The sequence below is a fragment of the Atractosteus spatula genome, chromosome 13, assembly GCF_055471065.1.
Source record: "Atractosteus spatula isolate fAtrSpa1 chromosome 13, fAtrSpa1.hap1, whole genome shotgun sequence".
NCBI lineage: Eukaryota > Metazoa > Chordata > Actinopteri > Semionotiformes > Lepisosteidae > Atractosteus > Atractosteus spatula.
The window spans coordinates 7,950,234-7,976,092 of record NC_142718.1 but is presented as its reverse complement, the minus strand read 5'-3'; the positions used below and the strand labels follow the sequence as shown (position 1 = coordinate 7,976,092).

The following is a 25,859-nucleotide window of genomic DNA, read 5'->3' as shown; positions in this document are numbered from 1 at the left end:
ACTAGTGCTCCTAACACTGCAGGGGGCCACCAGCCCAAGTCATACAGATGTGCATCAAGAGAAATGGAAAACATTTTGCATGAAAGCTGGGGAAGTCACTATGTTGGATTTTTAAAGTTTGGAAACATTTTGTGTTTTTTGATTGCCATAAGATTACATTAAAGTTTACATAAAGTCTGTTAATAGACTCTGTTGTTTAACTATATATTCAAAATGCCTCTGTGAAAGTGTCTAACACAGTTCTATTCTTACTTCCTTTAGCACACAATATGCTGTAACCACCAAAGAGGCCACAGTAAGAATTACATAACATAACTTAAGGGGATTATAATTAAGCCAATTCCTTGCTCTTCCACGAAATCAAACAGTCAACCGACTGTGGTTAACAAAGAGTTCATTTCAGGCCAAAAAAACCTTTGAAACAGGAAAACCCTTAATGTAAAGGTGAGATGAAAGATTTTGAAAGTGACTCACTTTTAATGTAAAACTGAAATGCAATCCATAAGCATTCAAGTCATTTACCATGAAAAAATGCCTCTTGCTCAAATGGATTGTGGGAAATGGGGAACAGTCCCCATAGTGAGTTCAAAAACATAGGTTTAACAGTAAAGTAAATCCTTGGTTTACTGGACTTCGCTTTCATGGTCTTGGGATTTAATGGACAAAATCATCTACAAGGGAATTTTGTCAGTAAAATCAGAAATACCATACTTTCCCTGTAATAACGGAGACAGTAAAAATGAAAAGATAATCTTTTGTACAATATAATTAAGTAAGCCTGAAAGGAATGAAAAGCAGGGCCGTTGGTATAGGGTGTAGCAAAGAAACAAGTAATAGGTTTATTCCATGCTGAAAAGAGAAGAAAAAAACACAACGTTTCAGCCGTGGAGCTTTCTTTGGGTGTAGGCAGAATGTATGTTGATTGTTTTGTTTCCTTACGGGCCATGCCAGTGCTGAAAAGAATAATGTTGTGCCGAGTGCGTCTGTCATAGTGTCACTGGTCATCTGCTGTACCACAGACACAGTTCAAGTAAAGAAAATTAACTTTATGGAATGAGGTGGTTACTACTGTGGAAATAGCCCTGCTTTGGTGAATTGCTTAGAATGGGTATTTTTTGCGCTTTGCATACTTCAGCATTTTTTTAAATAAAAACAGCCATTTTAAAATATAAACTAAAATGCAAACAATGTAAAAAAAAACCTCTGTCAAATGCATAAATACTAAAACCACCACAAAAATTCAAGAATATGAGTGGTTCCCTACAGGCAACTGCTTACGATGGGAGCTGTTTGAGTTTTTTATCCTTTAGTGGATTTTATACATAAAAAATAGTTTTTTATATTATAAAAAAAGGCACAGGAACAATCGCCACGGACTGTGCCGATTGCAATTTTTAGCAAGAAGTCAAAAGATCCCGAAAACACAAATATAGTGCATCGATTTATTTAGTTTTTTCATGCGATTGCACGTTTCAGGGCTGAAACTTATGCTAACCACGTTTAAAGGGAGCGCGATTTAACCTACATCCGGCAATAAGGGACACCCCTTCCCCCCCTTAGTCCGTGAAACCGAGGGTTTACTGTATTACAGTTCCCTGGACGTTGGGTCCGATCAAGCTGCTCCCGGGATTTTTGTGAGGAAAAACAAAGGTGTGCTGGTGTGCGGCACTTGAGAACCGAAGGCGGGAAGAGGCGGCCAAACAGCCGCAGACAGAAGACCTACCTAAGTGGGGGAACAGGTCCCCGTCTTGTTGCTGGCGCTGGGTGCACAGCTTGACCAGCCTCTGCAGCCTGGCCAGGCAGGCGGGCGGCGGGGTGAAGACGGCGGGCTTGATGACCACCGCGTGGGGCCTGGGCGAGTCCGCGGCCGGAGGCAGTGCAGCGGGCGGGAGGAACGGCCCCCCCGCTGGTTTCCCGCCGGGGGCCTGACCGGCCGGCAGCGGCAGTGGCGGGAGCGGCGCCGCGGTCTGCGAACAGGCGGACAGGCCGCCCGGCTGAGGCGGCGGCGGCTTGCATATTAACCCCGGCGGCAGTCCCGGGAGGCACGGCGGGGGCGCGGGCAGGGGGAGGGGGTACGGGTGCTGGGCGGGGGGCGGGGCGGGCGGCTGCTGGGCGGGGGGCAGAAGCGGGCCGGGCGAGGGGGAGTTCCGCGGCGGCGGGGGCGGCCGCAGGGGCTGCTGTAGCGCGGGGCCGGAGGCTGGGGGAGGGGGGCTAAAGTGCTCGGCGGCCGCGGCGGGGGGGGTGGTGGTGGCGGCGGCGGCGGCCTCGGCCTCCCGCAGCCGCAGCCGCTGGTTGAGCGCCAGCCGGCTCTGCAGCTTCTTCTTGACGGCCGAGCCCCGCCGGGGGGCCGCCTCGTCCCCGTCCGCGTCGTCCTCGTGGAAGGCGAAAGGGTCGAGCAGCTCGTCGGGGAACGGCGGCGGAGGCGGCAGCAGCCGGGACCTGGGCGGCGAGAGCAGGGGCTCCTCCAGCCCGTTGGGGGTCTTCAGAGCCAGGGAAGGCACCGTGATGTTGAGCGCCACCGACTCCAGCTGCGGCCGCGAGCGCATCTCCTCCATGGGGTCGTTCTTCTTCTTCCGCTCCTTCTTCGGGATGAAGCCCAGCACCTGCAGATGGCTGTTGCAGTACCTGCCAGGAGGAACGGAAATAAGAACCGCGTTGCGTTTCCGATCGGCAGTTTTGGGGGACGCCATCTACGAAATCCCAGACAAGGATGTGGAATTAATATGAATTAATTTAATTTTAAAACAAAACTCATTTGTCTCTTAAACGATACCAATGCACCACTGGCCTCTGACATTTATTTCACTGGAGGTCTGGCATAGTGTGAGAAACTATGCACTCCAGCAACTTGTCATGGGTACCGTCTATCTTGAGTGAAATCTGACAAGGGGTTTTTCAGCACGTACGTATTTGCTAATTTGTACAACATCAGTGAGTCGCCAAGCCCAATGATTAAATGCATTAAAACCTTGCCGCCTGATCTGGTCAGATCTCATAAGCTGAACAAATACGGGCCTGGTCTGTATTGGGAGGGAAGGTCCCTGCGGTCAAATAAGATACGATCACTTTATTAGCCATATACAATTTCTAACACTAGGAATTTGTCTTTTCGCATACCCCAGCTTGCTCTCCACGAGACACACAGGCGGGGAGAGAAGCTTGGGGTCAGAGCGCAGGGTCAGCCATTGTACAACGCCCCTGGAGAAGCTGGGGTTAAGGGCCTTGCTCAGGAGCCCAGAGGAGTAGGATTCCTCTGCCGGCTGCGGGATTTGAACCGGCAACCTTCCAGCCACCGGCGCAGATCCTTAGCCACAGAGCCACCACTCCTGCCAAATAGGTTGCTACTGCCACTGTTCTTGGAGATAATGCACTTCCGACTTGTCCAAAATTCCCAGTCCTATGTTCCAACACAGACACTGTGTTGCAGGAGATACCACTGATTGGAATGAGGACCAGATATCTGCTTCTGATAAAAGATAAAACTGCTTTTAGACTTAAACAATACTGAATTCCCCCTCAATTCAATTGGTGAACAACCTTCTCTACTGTGTAACGGGGCTGCTGGAAAATGAAGGCTGACTCATGTCACTCAGGTGGGTGCTGCACTGCACTGGTGGGTGATGTGACTTCATTCCTATGTGCAAAGTGCTTCGGGAATTTGGGATAAAAATGCATCAATAATAAGCATTTCACGTGTATTCACATAGAGCAGGGCTGTGGGTGATGTGACTTCATTCCAATGTGCAAAGTGCTTTGGGAGTTCTTGGAATAAAAACGCTATACAAATGTACCAATAATAAGCATTTCACTTATATTCACACACAGCAGGGACCCAACTAACTAACCGTCAAATACATCTTTTCTAAAGCAATGGGTTTTTTACATCATTATCAGTTTCATTATGAAACTATTAACCTACGCCAAAAGAAGAGTTTATGTCCCTGGAAACGGAATATTTTTTGTCAAAGTTTTTAAAAGCAATTTTTGGGAACCAAACACTCTTACATTCCATCTGTGTGTGTCATGCCGTATATACTTCAGGAAGTAACCTACTTGTGAAACGAATGTCCTTAAAGAGAAACAATTTGTTTTAGTCTTTATGCATCATTTCTGTTCATGTTAACCCCAAGTTAAGGTGTGAAAAGGCAGTTAAGGTGTTTAAGAAAAGCTGCATCATGGATGTTTATATTAAAAATAAACACCACTTTTACCTAGGTAGGCTACCGCTGAGTACCTTAACTGTGTAAAACATGAGTACTATGTAAACACTGAAGAGCAGACCAATACATTTTCTACTCATCAGAAAAATCAAACAACTTTATAAATTGGAAAAAGAAACACAGAATTTCAGAATATATTCTGACTCAATAAACTTACTGGAGAATAGTGATTGTAATTAGAAAATAGGTCTTCTTTAATGCAATATGCAATTTCTACCGTTTACTTCTAACTTAGAAGTTTACACCATACAGAAACATGCATCCTACATGATTTATGCACGGTTACATTTTACATTTAAGATTGCATTTTTATTCTATAAGTAAGGCAGAGAAACTATCCATAGTCTTGTGCGGAACACCAAGACAAAGTCTTCTAAATCTTTTATTCTCGTAGGAGAGATTATGAATGAGAGCAATAAATAAAAGCAAGTGAGAAAGACATCCATATACATCTTGTGCACAAAACTACTCAATCAGAAATATTTTGGGCTGCCTCGAAAACAACTCAAACTTACAACTGCACAGGTGAGAGCTCCGATCGCTACTTTGTGGTCTATGAAGAAAAGTGCAGTTCTTTCGGCTGACCTGAACAACTCGGTCTTCAAATTGAAAGATGCAAAAAAAAAAAACACCCATGCCTTTTCGGATCACTTCTTCCAATTCAGGGTCACAGGGGAGATGGAGCCTGGCGCAAGGCAGGGTTCACCCAGGAGGGGACACAGACACACAGACACACACACACACACACACACACACACACACACACACACACCAGGTCTAGTTTTCCTGAAGGGACCTCATGCGAACACGGGGAGAACATACAAACTCCACCCAGACAGGCACCCCAGGTCCAGCATTGAACTGAGCGCCCCAGCCCTGCGAGGCACCTAACCCCCTCCTTGCAAAAATTACAACTGTTTCCCCAAAGCAGCCCACAGGGGTTAATCAGGAGTAACACGTCAACACACGCATGGCCTCAGCAGCTCCTCCACCAGGTCCAGGGACAGCCTGGCAGTAACCTGGAGATGAGATCACAGCAGGTCGGGTCAGCCCACCTGGGAGGGAGACAGCTGCCATGGCTGGATGAATGACTTGCATTTGACACCTCAGCCCAGCCACCCTTGTTTAGTCTGGGATGTATTGCATTAGAATAATTACTGCTCGTCAGCCTCCATTCCATAGTCCACACACACTGTCACTGGCTGGTTCATCAAAGGCTGTGTGCATACAGCCTCTTTGCCTTCAGCAGAATAAAGTGTTTCTATACACCTTTAAGTATTTAAGCTGGGACAAACTAGTACTACTACTATGTCCATCACCTGGGCAGCTGACCCACCTGCGATCCTCCGACTTGGGGATGGGATTGGTGCAGCGCTGGCTGTTGTACTTGGCCACATATTCACACTGCTTGAAGGGCGCGGTCTTGTCTTCGAGGACGTGGCGGATGCAGAAAGCGTAGCCGTTGAGCCGGCGCTGCTTGCAGAGCTTGGGGCTGTACGAGCACAATGGCTTATTGTCCACCTCCGAGAAGTGTATGTGTTTGCCTTCATACATCACGTGACTCTTGTCCTTGTGAACATCAGCTGATGAGGTAAAGCAGGATAAAAAAAAAAAAAGACAAAAAAAGGAAAAGGTTACTTCACCACCCAGCCGGCTGATTGGCTGAATCCTGAGAGGGAGCGCACATTTAAAAAACACGGACGAGGGTAAACAGTTCTGCCATTGTCTGATACGTGTAACTTAAATTTCAACTGCTGTTTCGCAAGTCTACACATTTAATGTGAAGAATATTTCAAAATGCTGCTACAGTGTTAAACAAACAATACAAAGTCTATCCTAACAAGGTTAATGTAATGTTCTCAGCATTACTTGGACAGTATGCATTCTGTTTTGCTCTTAAACTCTTCACTACACTTATATATTGTACACACACCGTTCTGTAAAAACATCAACTTATGGAATTATTATACATAGGGGACAATATAAAAAAAATATAAGAATATAACTACAACAGATTCACAAAGTATCCATTTTTGAAGCTGATGCACTGATGTTTAATTTGACAGACATGACATAGGTAAATCCATTACACTGACGCTACCAGTGTTTGTATAAGGGGTTGCTGGCTGAAAGCAGTACAAGCCGTGCTCCTGTGATGCATGCTCTGTCTTGTACCTGTTCAATGGTCTCTAAACCCGAGATGCCACACGTTATCCCAGCTCATCCCATAAATGGACAATCGGTAGAGCATCTATGGCAATAACTGTCACATTCTCATGAATCTTACAAGAAATCTTACAAGAAAGCCATAACATGGACACGATGCTAAGATTGTCCTACAGAGAGGGTAGCCACTGAAGTACCAGGACTTGGTCAGGGTTTGGCCATGCAATTAGGTTACTGTCAATCAGTACGTGTGGAATTTTTTTATCAAAAATTAAATCCTGCCCAGACCATTACGCTTGGATCCACCGTTGTGTAGCCAGTGTATAACAATTCATGTAATATTCCGCAAGCCTGTATCATACTCGCTGTCATCTATCAAGGTAGTTTACACACAACCTTGAATCATTACCAAGAACCACTGCTGGTGAGCCCACCTGTGATCCAGCTTCAACATACTGAGGGCACATGGGAATCATTCTCTTGATGAATGGGGATGATTTCTTAACGGTTTGTCTTTCGCTAAGCTTCACATTAAAGAGGTTAATTGACCTCAGCAGCTGTGCTGAATCAACTATCACTCTAATGAGGTGATTTAATGCTTATGCAATATTTAAAGTCCTCCGGGTGTATTATGGTCCGGCATGAATGATTAATCATAAACATTTACGATTCTAAATCCATATGCTTCACTTTTCTAACAACATACATGCATTAGTTTCTTATGGGGTGCAGCACAGTTAGTTGCTTCTCTATCATCAGCATGTCTAAAATCTCACACTTATTAAAATCTGTTGCAAGTCTAAAGAAAAAGTTAAAGCAGATTGCCTCCTGGGATAGGATATGTCTACCTGAACTGTTTCTGTTTCTATCTGCAGAAAAAATACAAAAAAACGGAATAATGGTATGCGCCTTTCATACAAAGAAACAAGCAAATATATGTTTATCCGTAAAAAAACACGGGAAGATATAGCAAGTTAATGTCAAGTGTCAGTTAATTTTGAAGCAAAAAAAAAACAGTTTACACTACAACTCATCACAAGTGTTCAGTTCTCTTATCATCTTGTGCAGAAGGCCTCCAGGTTGGGGTTATCTGAAAATGGGGGGCAAAAGGCAGAAGGCATGTTTGGAGGTATTCTTCAGCTGAAACACAAAATTTAGGACAGCTGCATAATCCAAATTACCTTAACGCTGTTGCTAAGCCGACTTCCCTTTCACAATCGATAGGTATAGTATCGCATACTGATACTATAAACATGTTCCTGTACACAGACTAAATGGTTTTGAATCAGAATCAAAAAAGTAACGCATAGAAGGAGGATGGCCAACCTGCACGTGAAAGTCATCTGGCTCCATTTTTCTTGTTCGAGAATCAGGCCTGGCTTTACCAGGAACACCAGAGAAGTTTGAAATGCTTTTGGATTTGGAGAATCTCCTAACGAGCTCACTGCTTAAGAAGAAACAACTACTGGGAGGGTATTACTCTCTGTGAGACAGTGCCTTCCACTGTATTTTTATGGGAGAGCAACAGCGAAGTGTGCCACTATTTGACTAAAGAATTGGTTAATGCTGTTCAATGGCGAATTAAACCAACTTCAAAGAGATAGTAAGGGTCTTAGGAGTGATTTTACACCCTTCTGATTTGTACTTTTATACAACTTTATCACTCAAGTGGTTTTAATGCCTTCTTGGTCAAATCTTTGCTTGAACTTCACTACCTGACAGAGAGACCTTGCAGAGATAGGTGTTAAATCCAGATTTTCATTTTACTTGTACTATGTGTGCTATTTGTTCTGAAACCACGCACCTCTGAGTCACACAATTAGCTGAGAGACCTCTGTTTGTGAGCAATTATAACACACAAAGGACTCTCTACTAGCTACATGGCTCGTTAAGGTAATTTCGAGCACATAATTTAATTTTATTTTTATTCATTATTCTTTATATTGGTTATATAGTTACAGTACGTGTTGTTTTTTGCTTTGAGTGGAGTAGATTGTATATGTAACAGGTTTGCTACTTTAAAGTTTTTTTACCCCCACACTATCAAACTGTTAAACTCCCAGCCTCTCTCACTCTCACCTCACCTCTCACCTATGATCTGAACCTCACAGTGCCTTCTTCCTTTCTTTCTTTCTTACCAAAAACCCAAACACACATTGAAAATCTACCTCTACCATACATGTCAAAAGCTCACTCCCCATAATTTCTATCCCTTTATTTTATTCTGTTGATGCATATTTTTGCACATAACCTGTTACCTTTTTGTTGTTTTGCACACTGCCTGTTGTTGTTTTTTGCACATTGCCTGTTGTTGTTTTTTTGCACATCGTCTGTTGTCGTTTTTTGCACACTGCCTGTTGTCTCTGTCTTTCTTTTGCTACACAATTGTATTGTTGTTGTTGTTGTTTTTTTTCCTCTTTGTACTACTTATGTCCGAGAGCTAGCTAAATAGCATTTCGTTATACCATATACCTGTATATGAGTGTAATGACAATAAACTTGAACTTGAACTAAAGTGACAGGACTGTAAGCTTCAGAACAAAGTATGAAAACTGCACAGGGATCTGGATACTTTTGGAAAGATACTGCACAATAATCATCTGTAAAACAGGATATTTTCTCTGCCCCCTCGTTTGCAACGGATGTCTAGCAAATGTATTTAAAAAAAAAACACTTGCACTATTTACATTTATAAGCAATACATAAAAAACAGCAATCAGAAACGCGAGCAGAAGAACACACCCTCTCCTACCCTCCCTCCCATTCCCCACCACAGAACCGAAAAAAAAACAACCAAAAAGCCAATGACTACAATGATAGGAATAACAAATGTAGTTTATTATTAGTTAACTGGAGGTACGTTCTATTTCTATTCTAGTTTTAAAGCCACCGTACCACCGTTTTGCCAAATTACACTGGGTGGAGCTGACAGTGCATACCTGAAGGTCAGTAGCCTTAGTCATACAACTCCAGCCACACCATTCCAGTCAGGGATGCAGTCCTGATCAATGAGGATTTAAGAGCAAATGTGTGAGTGGGCATTAGCCTTAGGGTAGAGAGGGTTAGATTTCAAATCAGAGTTTCAGGATTGAGGCTAATGTTAAAGTTTAGGTTTGAGGAAGGGTGAGGTTCCAGTTAAAGGGAACTGCAATGCCCTTTTCATATTCCAGGGTGAGAAAGAACCAGCATCGATAAGTGCATTTCAAACTGCAGGAACAGTACAATATACACAGTGTAAAACCTCCAATTGAAATCACAAAATTTCCAGGTCTGCGTGAGATTCAGAACGAGGCAACAAAACTTCCAGTGATGTGAGTGGCTGTATGACACTGTAAACACGCAGGCTTGTGAATACATCTCTTTTAATCCAAAGGAAATATTGCTTTAGATTTCAAGACAGTTTTGCAGACAGCTACCTACTTGTTAACTCGTGCATGCAGATCATAATGGAGCATTTCTGCAGTGAAATCTCTGCTGCACAACCTGTACTCCCCCGTTCTTACATCACATGACTTTAGTCATTACGGGAGACTAGTGAGCAGGAAGGGCTGCATCACGTCACAATCTGTGGCAGCTCCAATGCGAGTTGCGTCAACATGGTAGCTTTCAGTACTTTCACAAAGTTCACGATTTTGTGCTTACTTCGAAATTTGTCATTCATTTCTACAAGGTCAATGAATTCATTTTAACCAGCCTGAGAAACTTAAGACTGCAGTTCCCCTTTAAAAACAGGGCTAAGGTCAAGGTAAGGACTGGGTTAGGGTGATTGTAAAGGGGAAAGGTATTCTTTGTGGTTTTAGTTATGCATCTTTGAGGGACTGATGGAAATACAGTTTAAAGGGCTGCTACATCGATTCTGACCGGAGATTCAATAGGATACAGACAATTCATTACTCTGTTTTGTTTTCGTTGCTATGTATGCACTGTCATTTGCAAATCATGTCACGTGCTAGGAGCTGCACATACTGTAGAAGACCAGGGGGCTTCAGCTACACTGCGAGAGCTAAAGAGAAGCCCTCCTGAGTGAAACCGCACTCCAAAGCTTTTAATTGTTATTGTTATGAAGGCGGGCAGTCATTGTAATTTCATTCACTACTGCACCTGCCCTGATCGCCTAGTACAGCTTGATTAAAGGGTAAAGAAAGGCAGAGAATAAGGTTGTCAGACTGAGGGAACACAGCTCTCTTGCACTTCGTCTGTTGGGTGGTGATGTCCTTACCGAGAAAAAAAATCAGAGCAGTGACAAAGCACAACATAAAATATTCTAAAATTCTATAGTGATAAATGAGAAGCATCTGCGAAAAAGAGGTAACTCATAAAATATTTCATCTTTTTAGGAGATCATTTAAATCTAAGTGAAAACCACTGATACATAAGCAATGAACTGCTGTTCATTAAAACAGCAATTTCGGTTAGATCGAAGATTCTTTCAACGGAGCAACGTTTTTTCAATCATTCATTTTGATTTGGTGAAGCTCGGACACCACACCAGGAGCAAACCATGTTGCCTGACCCTCGCCGTTTTTAAGCGTAAACATTTATCCATAAAAAGAATTTGGAATGGGTTTCGTAAATAACAGAGGAGAAAACAGCTCCAGCTTTCTAATGGCATGAAGAGACATGAGGCAGGCAGGCTGTCGATTACACAGGTGGTGTTTAAAGGCAAGTTCATTTCACACTCCAGCAGCGCACAACACTGGGGATAAGACTCTTTTGTCTTGGGAACAGCTGGTTGATTACGGAACACCAGGTCAATATAAGAAGAAGTTCTTCCAGGGGGATAGCCCAGAGATAAACTGATTTTCCCCCTTTTTAAGCAAGTTTATATTTTTATACAAAATTCGGAAACCTTGAACTGTCTCGGTGATTAACTTGTTTTTGAAACGAGCCTGAACTGGCCTGGAAGAGGAAGGTTCTCCAGGCTCCAAAATCTCAATGTTTCACCCTCTTCTGCGGTGAGAAGTATTCAGACAACTGCCCCTCAGTGTCCAACGCCTCCCAGCGGGAACACTGGTCTCTAAAGAAAATAGCTTTGTACAAATCTATAAAAACACACAGGCACTTATTAAGATAAGAACCTTTCTCTACAGGCTCACACAACTAATAGAAAATGTACAAACCTGAAAAGAAACACTTTCTATATAATAAGCTAAGTTATTTTCATTGTAACCTACACAACTATAGCCATTCTCTAAAATTATATTACATTTCATAACAAATACTCTTTTCGATAAAGCACTCAATCTTCATGGATACTAATGTAAAAGGAGACAACTACATATGTAAGCAGCTAAAAATCTTCTCCTTTCTTGATCACTAGATACTGATCATTGAATACTGAGGGGGAAAAATTATGCCCCCAACCTTCCACCCAAAAACCCACACAGTAAGGAAATGAAAACAAGTTATTTGATATGATTTGGCTCATTAATCTCATCAACCATGCGGCAGACAAAAATGTTCAGTTCTGATTAAGCCTTTAAGGGAATCACTCAGAAGTACAAGTTGAAGATTCCACAGATTTCCCTCATCAAAAACATTGGCTTTGTAAATATCAATGAGGCATTACTTTTTCACAGCACTGTGTAATTTGTCCATCTCTAAATTGAAGTTACGTTTTAAGGTTTCATTAATGATTCTAACAACAGATACAGTACTTACCCTTATTTTCGACAGTTATCGCACTCACTTTAAGTACAATAAGGCCTGTCTAAACTCATTCACGCAAGGGTTACCAGACACTTTTTGATCTGCAGTTAAGATAGTTGGCTTGAGTATTGCAGTGTCCTCTCAATTAACCAAACCCCCAAGAAAACAGGAACAAAAAACATGTAACAGATTGAGGTTCTTAGATAATGTCTCTTCCTTACATTATAAAAATGTTAAACTGTAATTGCAATAGCTTAGCACAGAGAAAAATCATATTTCACATCTAGAAGGGGACATACTTTATCCACTGAAACTGTTTCATTAGATCATTAGATAGGACCTCATGTTTAACACTCCTATTGTTATAAGAATCTAGTTCAACCTTAAGAACATAGGATAGATTTCAAACAAGAGGGGGGCATTCAGTCCATCTAACCCATTAGCTAGTTAATCCCTGGATCCCATCCAGCAACTTCTTAAAAGAAGCCTGGGTATCAACCTCAACAACATGGCAGGGCAGCTTGTTCCATACTCCCACAACCCTTTGGGTAAAGAAGCGCCTCCTGATCTCGGTTTTAAACGCACCTCCACATTGTTTCCACCTGTGCCCTGTGCCTCGTGTTTCACGGTTTATTCTGAAGATATCTGCTGTGTTATGGGTTAACACTGTCAATGCCTTAGAGATTTCTGAAAACTTCTATGAGGTCCCCTCACAATCTTCTCCTTTCAAAACTTGAGTTCCTTTTGCCTGACAGCCCAGAATATACAGTGCCTTGCAAAAGTATTCAGACCCTTAACCCATTTTCTCTCATTTCACTGAATTACAAATCCTACATTGAAATTGAGTTCTCCGTGATATTTTTATTTCTAAGCACTGAAACTCAAAATGAATCATTTTAATGTGACATTGTTTTATAATAACTGAAGACTTTTGCAAGGACTGTCAATGGACAATGGATGTCAATGAACATCCTTTCTATCATCTGGTATTTTGAATTATATGTTTTATTTCCTAGCATTTTGATTGGCCTTTTAATTGCTTCTCCACATTTTCTAGATGTAGATGTCAATATAAACACCTACGTCTTCTTCAGAAGTAGCCTCCTCAAGCTCTAGATTTCCTGTTTTGTATTTCTAGTTTATGTTTTTAGTACCTGCATGACAAAGTCTACATCAAACTTCACCTGCCAGGTGTTGGCCCAATCTTGAATTCTATCAAAGTCGTCTAGAGCGTTTGCTAATTTTGTATCATCTGCAAACTGGACTAGTTCATTATCAAGACCAGAATCTAGATCACTGAAATAAATCTACGAAGAAAGTGGTCCTATGAACATCCTTCTGGTACTCCACTTATAACATTACCCTCATTTGAGTTTTCACCTCTTATAAAATAGAAAAAGAAAGGGATAACAATATATTTAACTAAGACTTCCAAATCCGAACGCTTGTCTGAATGCGTATTGCATGCAATTTGAGAATGAATTGCTTACGAAGAACTTCAACGAAAGCCTAAAAATCTAAATACGCTGTTGACAGGTAGGCGAGTTCTTCCTTATCCTAAACCTATGTTGATTATTTCCTAGGACATGACGTCCATATAGGTGATCCTCCAGTTTAGTGCTTTAAATTTACTTCAATTACATGCAAGGTAAAAGAACGAGACTTTTTGGTTTTATAATTCGATTCACATTTCGCACCCTTATGGAGGGGTACTACATCAGTAATTTCACAGGCCCTGGGTACTACCACTTAAGCAACTGCTGGAAGTGCTGTACCAATGACTTCTGAAGGGCATCTCTTGTTCATATTGAAAAACAAAACAACCAACTTGTGGATCCAAAGCACAATGCCTGTAGTATAGAGACTAAATCTAAAGGGAAATATTCAATAGAGTGAAGACTATCTTTGTGAAGCTGTCAGTCCTCTTAAATCAGTCGGTCGATTCTCACTTAATAATAATTGCTTACACTTCTATAGCGCTTTTCTGGACACTCCACGCAAAGCGCTTTACAGGTAATGGGGACTCCCCTCCACCACCACCAATGTGCAGCATCCACCTGGACAATGCGACGGCAGCCATAGTGCGCCAGTACTCTCACCACGCATCAGGAGGAGAACAGAGTAATGAAGCCAATTCAGAGATGGGGATTATTAGGAGGCCATGATTGGAAAAGGCAAGGGGGAAATTGGTCCAGGATGCTGGGGTAACACTCCCAACTCTTTTCGAGAAACGCCCTGGGTTTTTTAATGACCACAGAGAGTCAGGACCTCGGTTTTACGTCTCATCTGAAGGTCGGCACCTTTTTACAGTATAGTGTCCCCGTCACTATACTAGGTTATTAGGACCCACATAGACCGCTGTGTTAGCGCCCCCTACTGGTCCCACTAACGCCACTTCGAGCAGAAACCTTAGCTTTCCTAGGTCTCCCATCCAGGTACTGACCAGGCTCACACCTGCTGAGCTTTAATGGGCTGCCAGCTGTGAACTGCATAGTGATAGGGTGGCTGGCCTTGCTAATGTTCCTCAAATGTAAGCATACAGAGCAGAAAGGTTCAAGTACAAAACAGAGCTGCAAGACATCAATACAATGAAACTTCATTTACCACACACAGATGGCATTAAATCCAATACAATGATAAGACTAATCCTTAATTAAACCATGTAGGCAAATTGTGAAGACATTCTCATTGAAGAAAAAGACATTTACTCAGCAGGTCATTAAACCAGCCTTCTACAGTGAGACACAACATGACTCCAGCCTGGACTTGAAACCACAGCCCTTCCAGCTGTGAGCTCGAATCCCTGACCACGTCTGCATGCTGTTACCTACAGATCAAGTGACTCTAATCTGACCCCCACAGGGGTAAATAATAATAATCAACATTTACTTTTTGAAATTAACTATGTTAAGACAGGTTAAGTATCAAAAAAACATCTTCTTTCCCCATCCAATTGTTTCTACAAATGATTATTTGTTTTGTACATAATCTTTTTCTTTCTGCAGTTAGGATCCCTAATTGAAAAATTACTTTTTCTACCAAAGGAATTCTTCGTTTAACTGTCTAAACAGTCAGAAATAATACGCACAGGGCTCTAATAATCAGCTATTACCCTGTTTAAAATAGTGTGAAGAAGGGTTACCATAAGAAACAGCATTCACAATGAGTCTGGCCTCAGCCTTTGTTTGAAACATGTAGCCACAGCTTTCAATGCTGTATTCATTTCTATATCGTTTTCAACAACCACTGTGGAACCAATACCTCAAAAAACAGAAAAGCAGCTATCCATCCAGAAATTACAGCAGTTACAGTAACTACAGATCAGCATGTGTGGGGGTGAATTATATGCTAACACTCGCAGATCCACATGGACTTGAAACCGACCATTCCAAACTGCTGATTCTAAGAAAACATCCAAAAACATGAGTAGGGTGAAAATTTACACAGATTAATTTCTGTCTACACTAAGATTTTTAGTTGGTGACTAAAAAAAGACAATCCTGAGGACCTTTACTCAGTTTCTCCCTTTGTGTCAAAGTTTCTACCTTAAAGTTTAAAAAGTGTACAACACTTATTTCCAAACTGAACTTAGATTAAACCATCTACCCCTTTAAGATACCTGTCTATATAAATTATGCATCTGTTGTGTAACCTTGCAATGTCCTCTATGTTAGAGTGTGTCTGTGCCATTATGACTGGGCACACGATAATACTTATAAGTAAACTACAAAAAACACCATGAGCTGGCTCTGAAACTTGTGAAAATGTCCGTGGACTCTTCACTATTACTCTGGGAATACAAGTAGCTGCCGACTCACATAAACCCTACTTAACATAAAAAGTTGTATACACCTTGGGGGTGTACATTCTGTTTGTGGGTGTGGTGTCTGGAATAAATTCCGCTGTGTGTTCACAGCGTTACTCTTTTGCTGAAATATGTTATAAGGATGTATAAATAATGCCATACAACTCCTCTGAGGAGCACAGATTTATTATTTAACTACAGTGCAGCGTACTGCAATAATAATGCTGGAATAGTGACATTTTGTATTATGACTGCACTGTAACAAAAATGATAATGATAACAGTTGTAAGTGTAAATATTCCATATAAGAGTGTGCTCCAACTTACAAAAGGCTGTGCTGAATGCAACACTTATGATAGCCTGGGAGTACAGCACCTATATCAACATTTAGATCTGAGGGGGTTTCTTATTTAACATAAGTCTGGTAGCTGATTCTATATACTGTATATATGATGTGCGTAACTTGTAGAACATTAACAAAGCGTTTTATTTGCACTGTGTTATATGCCGCACCACTTATGCAAGTCTTGAAAAATCAATATGGCTTTGATCAATACACAATTTTCTTTAGCCAGCTCGCTATAGAAACATCATTCTTCTGAGCAGTTATGTTTCAGACAAAAGTAACTATATTTCACTGAACAACAGAAAGGAAATCCAAATGGCAGTGCTCCTAAAGTACAAGTATGAATGAAGGCTGCTTATAATAAGGTGTCAACATGTACGTTTGTCAAGAACAATTATGCTTCATCTGCGGAAAAGGGCCTTGCTGGCTTAACAGACTTAACATGTATTGTTATTCATTGCGAGATACTAAATTATTAAATGCATTATAATTTTCAATCGTATTGTGTAGCACAGTTACCATTTGCTTAGGACTTATGGAGCTGACACTGACGTCTATTTTATCCTTTCAGTGGGCATTATTTCTTAAGAGTTCAAAGCAAGGCATGGCTGTTTTCGTTCTTACTAAGTTCCTATCAGTTCGTTTTTTTAAAAAAAACAGCAGGAAAGCAGTCTGTTAAGAGGACTGAGTTATGAATTTGTTTTAGTAGGGAACATTGAGTATAAAGAAGGACTAAAACAAACCTAAAAAAATAATCTGTTGAGTTTGAAAACCATGTGAAATGGTAGGCTACTTTATTTGTGCCCAAGGATGAGGGCATTAAAAAAAATTTAAAACAAAGATGGACAACGATTAAGGCAGAGTGGTCTTTTCAAACAACGGTATGGGTGACACTCAGTGAAGCCTGAAGAAAACTGGTCATCCAATACCTGTATTTTTGTGGTTTTCTCTCTCACCGGTCACAGAAAACATCAACACACCTCTGTTTTGTAAGCAACAACTGAGGAGTCATGCGCCTTAAAAAACTAGATTCAGGGTCTGCTCCCGTAGAAAAATAGTTGAAACTCACAACGTCACTACAGCAGAAAACAAGAAATCATTGCTGTCATTACGCCTACATATTATGTGGCGATTTACAAGACACTCACCAATTGTGCTTGTGAAAACTACACATGTAAATAATCTGCACAGCATCACGCAAGTCCAATTCAGCCAGATCACAGTAAACATGTCAAATAGAAAAAGTGAACCATTTGAAATCATCTTGTGCTGAAGTGTGTTATCAATGCAGTTTAACAACACATTTGAATTAGGAATAACTCATCACCATTTCTACTTCACATGTGCATTCACTATTTTGAAATGTAATAGTGACAAAACGAGCCATTACACGTCGAAATAGTGAACAACTGTCACATACAGTACGTGTACATGAACCGGTATTCAAAAATACAATGTCACATGTTGCTGCTAGAATTTTGATTTCTATAGAAACATCCTTTATCAAACACAAAAGGGACAGCAGATCCATTTTTCGGTCTAATAAAAGTGCATATGAGCAGCATGCAAAATTGGTTTAAATAAAACAATGGACAGATAAATCATGCTCTTCGAGTACTAAACCAAAAATTCAATATTAAGTCAAGCATCACTGCGAATAAAGTTAGTATAGTATAAAGACAAATCTAAAACTGAAAGTCTGCTAAACTAAAATTGTAAATTATATCTAAATAGCACATGCAGCAGCGCTGTTAATATTATGAATCCTTTCTGCATCAAAGAATATCTGCACTGTTTCTAATACTGTAACATATCTTTAAAAGATATCTTTAAAAATGTGCTACTTTATATGGGAGAAGAAGCTTAGAAAGAATCAGAAAAACCAACTGGTCTTTTCCCGCCTGACACAGGAAGCACATATTAGCTAATCTTCCAGAGAAGTCATTACCGTAGTAAGGACTTTTGTTTAGTCTTTAGATAGGCAGGCCTCTCTGGAAAATAAATAATTTATCAGTGAAACCAACAAGTGGGACCATGTGCCGACATGGAGAATGCACGTTTGTTTTCAGCACACGTTTTTATTGCATGCCAATGTCAGAGAGGTCTTGCGATCAGCCTTTACATTTAAAAGATAACCTGACACATTTAAAACGGCTCAAGCAAAAAACAAATATAGCAATAATTCTGTACTGCTTTTTTAATACACTACAGCCTATATTAACATTAACAGTGAGTGCTGTGAATTACAAGGAGAACGTCATTCAAGGGGTCAGGGCCATTTAATTAAATACTTCAGCCTTTGCTCCAGTGGTTTATGATGACTCACAGCCCCTCGATGAAACATCTCCCTGGATTGCACACTATTGTATTTAACTGTGCAACAAAAGTAATACCATTACTTATGCTCTTAACTAATATATTTTAACCATATTATATTATATTTTAACTGAGGCGGAGTGGTGGCTCTGTGGCTAAGGATCTGCGCCTGTGGCTGGAAGGTTGCCGGTTCAAATCCTGCGGCCGGCAGAGGAATCCTACTCTGTTGGGCCCCCGAGCAAGGCCCTTAACCCCAACTGCTCCAGGGGCGCCATATAAATGGGAGCTCTGACCCCAAGCTTCTCTCTCCCCATCTATGTGTCTGTGTGTCTCATGGAGAGCAAGCTGGGGTATGCGAAAAGACAAATTCCTCATGCAAGAAATTGTATATGGCTCATAAAGTGATCTTATTCCACCTGAAAATCTACCCATCACCAAAAGCTACTTTTCCTGATGATAACAGTGGCAGACTGGAGTCCTGTGCTATCTTGAAAGCATGGGGGATAAAAGTCATCCTGTGCACCCTCACTCTGGACAGGACTAAGGACAATTTAGAGCAGGGGTCTCCAACCTGGCTCTGAAGAGGTCTGATCCAGCTATTTTTTAATAGGTAATCTTTAAATCGTCAATTTCTAAAGGCCTGGAACGATTTAACAATAATCAATTAAACAGATGGTGTGTTTAATTGCAGAGATCATTGGGAACAAAAATGAGATTATTCAGCCCTGGAGGACTCATTTTCCCTTCACTAAAAAAAAAAAACATTTCTGGCTTTAACTGATCAGCTGCCTAAACAAGTATTCCTAATCTTTAAATAGTCATTGATTTAGGGAGAGCTGAACTGGCTCTGGACACCTCTGGTTTAGAGTACCCAACCCAACCTCTGCAGCATACCTATGGGAGCTGTTAGGAAGCACCCCAGAAAACTCCTGTGATCACAGTGAGAACATGCAACTACAAATAAAATTCTGCCTTCAATTTTTCATAATTGATGGTTCCATAAATGTAACCAAATTCTCTACTACGAATTACAAAGAGTCGCCGCACCTGGACACAGACTGCCATTTCCAGATGGCATTTTCGGAGGATTTACTTGAACATCCACCCACCGATATGTTTGAAAGAGGACGTATGATACTACACTATACAGCAAATGGTGGAAAATTCAAATTAAGACACCTGTTCACACATATTTGAACACTGTTTGCAAATATAACCTTTTCGATGGCATGGGTGTATCACGATTTTAGAAAGAGCTGTTATTCCTTGATCCACAAAACACTTATTGCCTTCATTAATATTTCCTTTTTTGGGTGTTTTGTCATGAAATGCCAGACAGATGCAAATGATGGGGTTCCTAACACACAACACTGTACAGTATAAAGCATTTACAATTTTCTGAAAGTTTAATGGCTTGACATTTATATAAAAAAGGGCGATGGAATAATTTTGTCTTCCATCATTTACACTGAATCTTTGCTTAACTATCTTTTTTTTTATACATATATGAGAAAATTGAGCACAAAAAAACATCAGAAACCAATGCTAGAAACTGCGGCTGGTGGCGCAGTGGTTAGCATTGCTGCCTCACAGAGCTGGGACCCCGAGTTCAACTACGGACCCGGGGTGCTGTTTGTGTGGAGTCTGCATGTTCTCCATGCGTCTACACGGGTTTCTTCCAAGTGCTCCAATTTCCTCCCACAGTCCGTAGACAAACTGGCTGGTTAACTGGCTTTCAATCTGGGAAAACTGAGCCTGGTGTGAGTGTGTTGGACGTCCTGCCAGGCTGTAGCCTGCTTTTGGACCCGTTGCATGCTGGGATAGGTTCCCCTGCAACCCTGAACCAGACGAAGCAATTGGAAAAACGATGAACGGTAGTTTGGCCTTGTGCAGGGGCCGGACATGAACATGAGGTAAACTGATCTTTATACTTTGTACTACAGAAAATGAAATGCTGTGGGAAATCAGAAATAAATGCTCCTAGCAGTGTTTGGGGGGTGGTTGTTTTAATCTGGCTGGAATGTACTCTCACATTCAGTCAAGAGCTGAGGTAAGAAGGAAATCAAGACAGTAAATTGTTACCTACTAGTCCACGGAATCCACAAGTAACCTGAAGCATGCTCCCTATAAGTATCCACACAACAGTGTTTTAATTTGCACTGACATTTGGCACTAATGTCTGAATCGCATGGTTACACAAATTCCTTTTTTGCATTCGAGTCCTGGTGATAGAAATGAATCACAGTTATTTTCACCCGCACACTGTAGCAGAACATTACTTGAGGTTGTGAAACGGGCGCTGCCTTTCACAACTCTTCAGCCCAAATGAGTAAAAATACTCTCTGCCACAGAGGGCTTAGACAATCAGATTTATGGAAAGATTCCTCTCTTTCTAACGAAAATAAGCTCTGAGAAAAATCTGAAAAAAATAGAACAGTCTATTGAAAACCCAGAATCAGTATATATACAAAAGACATAAAACAATCGCAATGTGCATTACGAAGGTACAGGAGTGTATCTGAGGATTTACTTCAAAAAGTACTTTACTTTCTGCCATTTACTTCAAAAAATGTATATGTTTTAAAAGAAGATACATCGTACTACACTATACAGCAAACGATGGAAAATTCAAATTGAGACACCTGTTAACAAATGTTTGAACGCTATTTGCAAATATAATTATCCCTTTACAACCCTTTTGACATGTTGTTCAAATTAGCATATTCTGCACAATTAATATCTGTTCAGTAATGTTCAGGTATAAAACATGCCCATCAAATGCACATTTTGTACTCACTAACAAACTCTACTATTCAAACAGAACTACTCATGCAGGACAGTTAATATTTGCCTGTACGTTAATAACAGGGTTTGACAAACCGGGAGCCACATCTTTATCTCAGCTCTAACTGTTCTTAACCGAGAGATCTCCTTTCTTGTACTCATCACTTCTCTTCTGTGTGACTCAGCACTGCCTCAGATACTCCTGCTAGTCTCCCACAAAGTGCCCAATCTATTGGTTATCGGCAGAGTCCTACAAACCTTTTTTTAAACTAAGTTAAACTCACTCATTTAAGATTTGTAATATTAGAGGCAAGGCAACTGCCTGCTAGATTTTCATGATTACTGGTTTTTAAGTGGGTTCTTGTATGTTCCAAGACAAATTGGATACTGACTACGTGTGGCCTGTGCACTGTACTCAAAACCACACAGGTTCATTATTTCCATGGGTCTTGTAACAATTTTTAAAAACTAGCACAGTTCATTTAAAGCTTTCAAGTTGTAGAATGCCGCTGCCCCTTTTTAGTTATAAAACTATACTGGATATGCTCATTTTAAGGACATCCGACACTGTGAACTAGCATATTGTACACTTCCGCACAATAGTTTGATTCTAAATATTTGTCCACAAAAACTTCCTTAACTTTAACTTCCTGTTGGTTGGCACCAAATGTACTCTGCTATCCGGCACATTTTTCCATCTCTCCCATGAAAATCTTTGATTTATTGCAGATAACCTCATTAATGTGGACACTGATAGATGCTCACATAGGAGCTCCCCAAGGAAATGGAAGTAAATACACTGAAATAAACAATCAATATAAAAAAACACAAAAATAAACACTTCTGCTAAAAAACGTGCTAAGAAGCCTTGGCAAATCTCACACGATAAGAAAAGGAAAGTCGGTATAAATGACTGGTTTAAAACTTCTTCAGAAAACAACTGAGGGTGGTTTTTATTCATAATTACTAATTATTAATATAGCTGACCAATATCTTTAGCAAAATCGACTTAATCGAATGCACTTATTCATGGAGATGGGCGTTTTGCTGGAGCAATCTGGCTGAAATGCACTAGAGGATACAACAGCTGTCTCTCACCAAAAATTTAAACCCACAACTTTTCCAGTTACAGTCCAGAACCCTAACCACTGCCCCATAAAATTATGATTTTGAGCTATTTTGCTAGGCACAATGATGAGACATTATAAACACAAGTTATGAAACGTACAGTTATCGCCTCAGAAAAGCCCCTTTCAGGTAAACTCTGATTTGCAACATGATGAAAACTCTGAAAATACAACCACCTGTATTTACAACCAGCAAAAAACACTCCAAAATGAAGTACAAAGATTATATGAAATGGTGCGGTATGACTAAAGATGTGACAGATGGCCCAAAGTCTGTGTCAGTTAACAAGGGGATATTTAAAGGGAAATATTGGCTGTAAAATGACAGGAAAACTCCCCATCTGCAGTTTCTGTTCAGACAGAAAATAACTCTATTAAACAAGTTGATAACACTTAGTGAAGACCCTTCCCTTTCTATCCATGCTCTTTTATGAGTGACTACGTAACCCTATTAACATTCTCCCATAATATCAAAGCAGAAAGCTTTTAAACTATAATGCTTAGATCCGCCCAGTTATTTCTCCTTTTGCTTTAACTACAGACAAAAAACAAACATTAAGCGCAAGTAAAGACCTTTGTTCATTTACTTTCTCTGTTACTGACGAGAAGAGCTTTGCATCGCTAGCAGTATAAATGGGACGGATTAGCAGTTTGGACAGTAGACACTTTCAAGTCCAGGCTTGATGTGAGACGATCGGTACTGTACAGAAAAATGACCAACGCCGAGGGGCTGAACGGCTTGTTCTCACCATTAGTTTTTCTTCTGTTCTTAAATGGATGTTTGACAGTACTTAAAAAGCCTCAGGTCACTCGAATTCATAGAACTGATGAATTTCCAAAAGGGAACTCCCCAATAGTTCAGCCAAATTCAACAGAGTTGAAAATGAAGGAGAAACAGAATGAAACTAAACTGCTCTGTTCTTTCCTTGATCTTAACACGGGTAAAATCAAAACAGAAATATCAATCAATTAAGTGCCGTTAACAGTTTTGTTCATATTTAACGAACTGCGTCTAAGCAGACTGTAGGTGCCGCGGAAGAGTAGGTCGAAGGGCTCGATCTATCCAGATTGATTAATTTTTCATTTCGTTTTGCTTCTGATAAAGCGATTTATCTTTGTAAAATAACCTGTTCTTCAGGGGCAGTGTCATAAAGCAGTCATCTCCACCTGCGTTTCAAACTATACATTAATCATAACGTCCCTCGGATTTACCTGGTGTACTCTGGACTCTATTCATACAAACTAAAATGCAGAATAACTACACTGTCACTTCAGTCGCAACGTGGGCACATAACTGACATTGTGGGAACACTGGAAGAATACACACCACTAATACACTTAATAGTAATATATAAAATCTACGTGCTTTAATTCAACTGTTCCTTCCAGCAGAAAGCTATGCAGTTTTAAAACTCTTTGTATATTTTTATTGTAATTGTGCAAGGTTTTGTATAAAAAGGTCCAAGACAGAATACGAACAGCGGACAACGAAGTTGATCAAGTAACTAGATACGTTACAAAGGTACAAGCTGCAGGTCCTGATCCAATTTCTCCGGTTTTGCAAATTCGAGTTATTTAGCTAGCTCCTAAAAATCATAGAAAACCTAGTGTAGCGCGGCGGCTTTCAGTTTTGACTTTGTGAAATGCCTACGTAAAAACAAAATTTAACTTAGAAAATGTACGATTGACATTGTAGAACGATTTCGCCCCGCACAAACTGAGCAGGAATTTTAAAGTTAGCTACAGTTCTGAAAATGAAACTTAAAAAATGAAAGTACAGTTGCGGATAAGTTGTTTTTCCTACATGAAACAACCTCCGAAACGTTGCAAACAAAAAGGAAATATTATAATTAAAAATTAAAAATTGAGGACCAAGGCAGAAACTGAATAATACACAAAGCAGCGCTAGAGCTCCCCCAGGAAACGGAAATAAATACACTGAAATAAATGAGTAATATAAAAAATACAAAAAACACAAAAATAACCATTTCTACAAAATAACACGTTTACAACTTATTTAAATACATTCTTACATTTTGAAATATGAATATAAATGCACTTAAAATATCGTTTCAAACAAAGGGAGGCGCTGCTAGGCCCACGTCGTCTGGCCTTCAAAGGAAAACATTACAGAAAACACATCTTAAAACCACTTTAAGGTATGGCAGTCACCTTGAAATCTAAATAAATTACATGAAAAATACGAAAACGAGCGTAAATCAAACAAGCTCTCACGTTAACTGAACTTCTGATTAAATATAAACAGCTAATACCGGCCTGCCAGACCTTGTAATCCCCCGACCTCAAGTTGCAGCGGCGACGGCCTTGTCTGACGCACTATCCGGTGTTCCTCTCCCAATCGAGCTCGATGCTTCACAGCATATCCGCTTACCTTCAGTTGCTGCTTGCTGTATCTGATATTCACTCCGGATAGAGAGTCTGCAAATTTAGATTTCAGTCTATTGGGCTCTTTACGAACTGTTTTTTTCGGTATTTTTTACGGAACTGTCTGATTTGTGTCCGTATATAATTTTGTGTGAATCCCTGATAAATATAAATGTAGTTTATCTACAGCAAAAAATAGCAGTAAAGAGCTGCTGGGGTTTTTAGTTTAATCATCTGCAGACTCTCCTTACAGCACCACTACAGGCACTTGGGGGACATGACAACGACCGGCTGCACAACAACAACCTCTGCTACCATATTGGAAATTTAAGTTTTTATTATAGTGAAAACAAGATATTTCTATGAATTTGAAAACCGCTGTGTCATATTGTTAAGCTCCTGTTTGGTCGTCAGATATACCGTTAAAAGGCTTCTGGGATTACAGACACTGAAACCTTTATAGTATGTTAGAAGAGTTTGCAGGATTGGTGTAGTTGTAGCCAAGTGTAGGAATGAAGTCTCTCCCATCATATTTTATGTAATTGTGATGTGTTACTCTGATATTTGTTTATTAAATATGCACATATATTAGTGGCAGTTTTATAATTATGTTGATGATTATTCTTAACAGACATCTGGACACAATGATGACATCAATGTATTACTAATGGATTTTTTAAATGTTTCATTTACACTAGCAGTATATTTAAATGATAAAAAGTTGATACATCTATCTGTTACACTAGGGTAAGTGCTGCTTCTTATTCCCCAGTATTTTTACAGTAAGAGCTTATTTATTTTGACTGATACAGAACAAGGCTTATAAATTGAACATTGAACTGTTGGTTTTTAATGCACACACACACTATACAATATAGATATCGGCAGCTAAGAATCTCTGCTAATATACTTTCAGATTTAATCATACCCAGGTAGAACAAAAAGGTTTATCAACACAATTCAGTCCCCCAAATGGTTATATTGCCTGTAATCTCACAAGACGTTTTGTAAGTAAAACAATTATTTACAATACTTTAACCTTTCCTAAATAAATTCTATGG

General features: G+C 40.3%; 1 protein-coding gene across 3 annotated transcripts in view; it reads right to left on the bottom strand.

Annotated features, from left to right (window-relative positions):
* The window catches only part of ino80db (INO80 complex subunit Db), a 40,223-nt gene extending 15,181 nt beyond the window's left edge, over window positions 1-25,042 (bottom strand). Inside the window, exons 1-3 of one of the 3 annotated variants that reach the window (XM_088930322.1) lie at window positions 24,700-25,042; window positions 5,557-5,803; window positions 1,724-2,625 (exon numbers count right to left, since the gene is read on the bottom strand). In XM_088930322.1, the coding sequence (XP_088786448.1) occupies window positions 1,724-2,625; window positions 5,557-5,774 (1,120 nt within the window). In that variant the 5' untranslated portion in view covers window positions 5,775-5,803; window positions 24,700-25,042. Of the gene's footprint in view, window positions 1-1,723; window positions 2,626-5,556; window positions 5,804-24,686 lie in introns of all 3 variants that reach the window. The other 2 variants (XM_088930323.1, XM_088930324.1) reach the window with 2 other exon arrangements.
* Window positions 25,043-25,859: the final 817 nt, after the last annotated feature.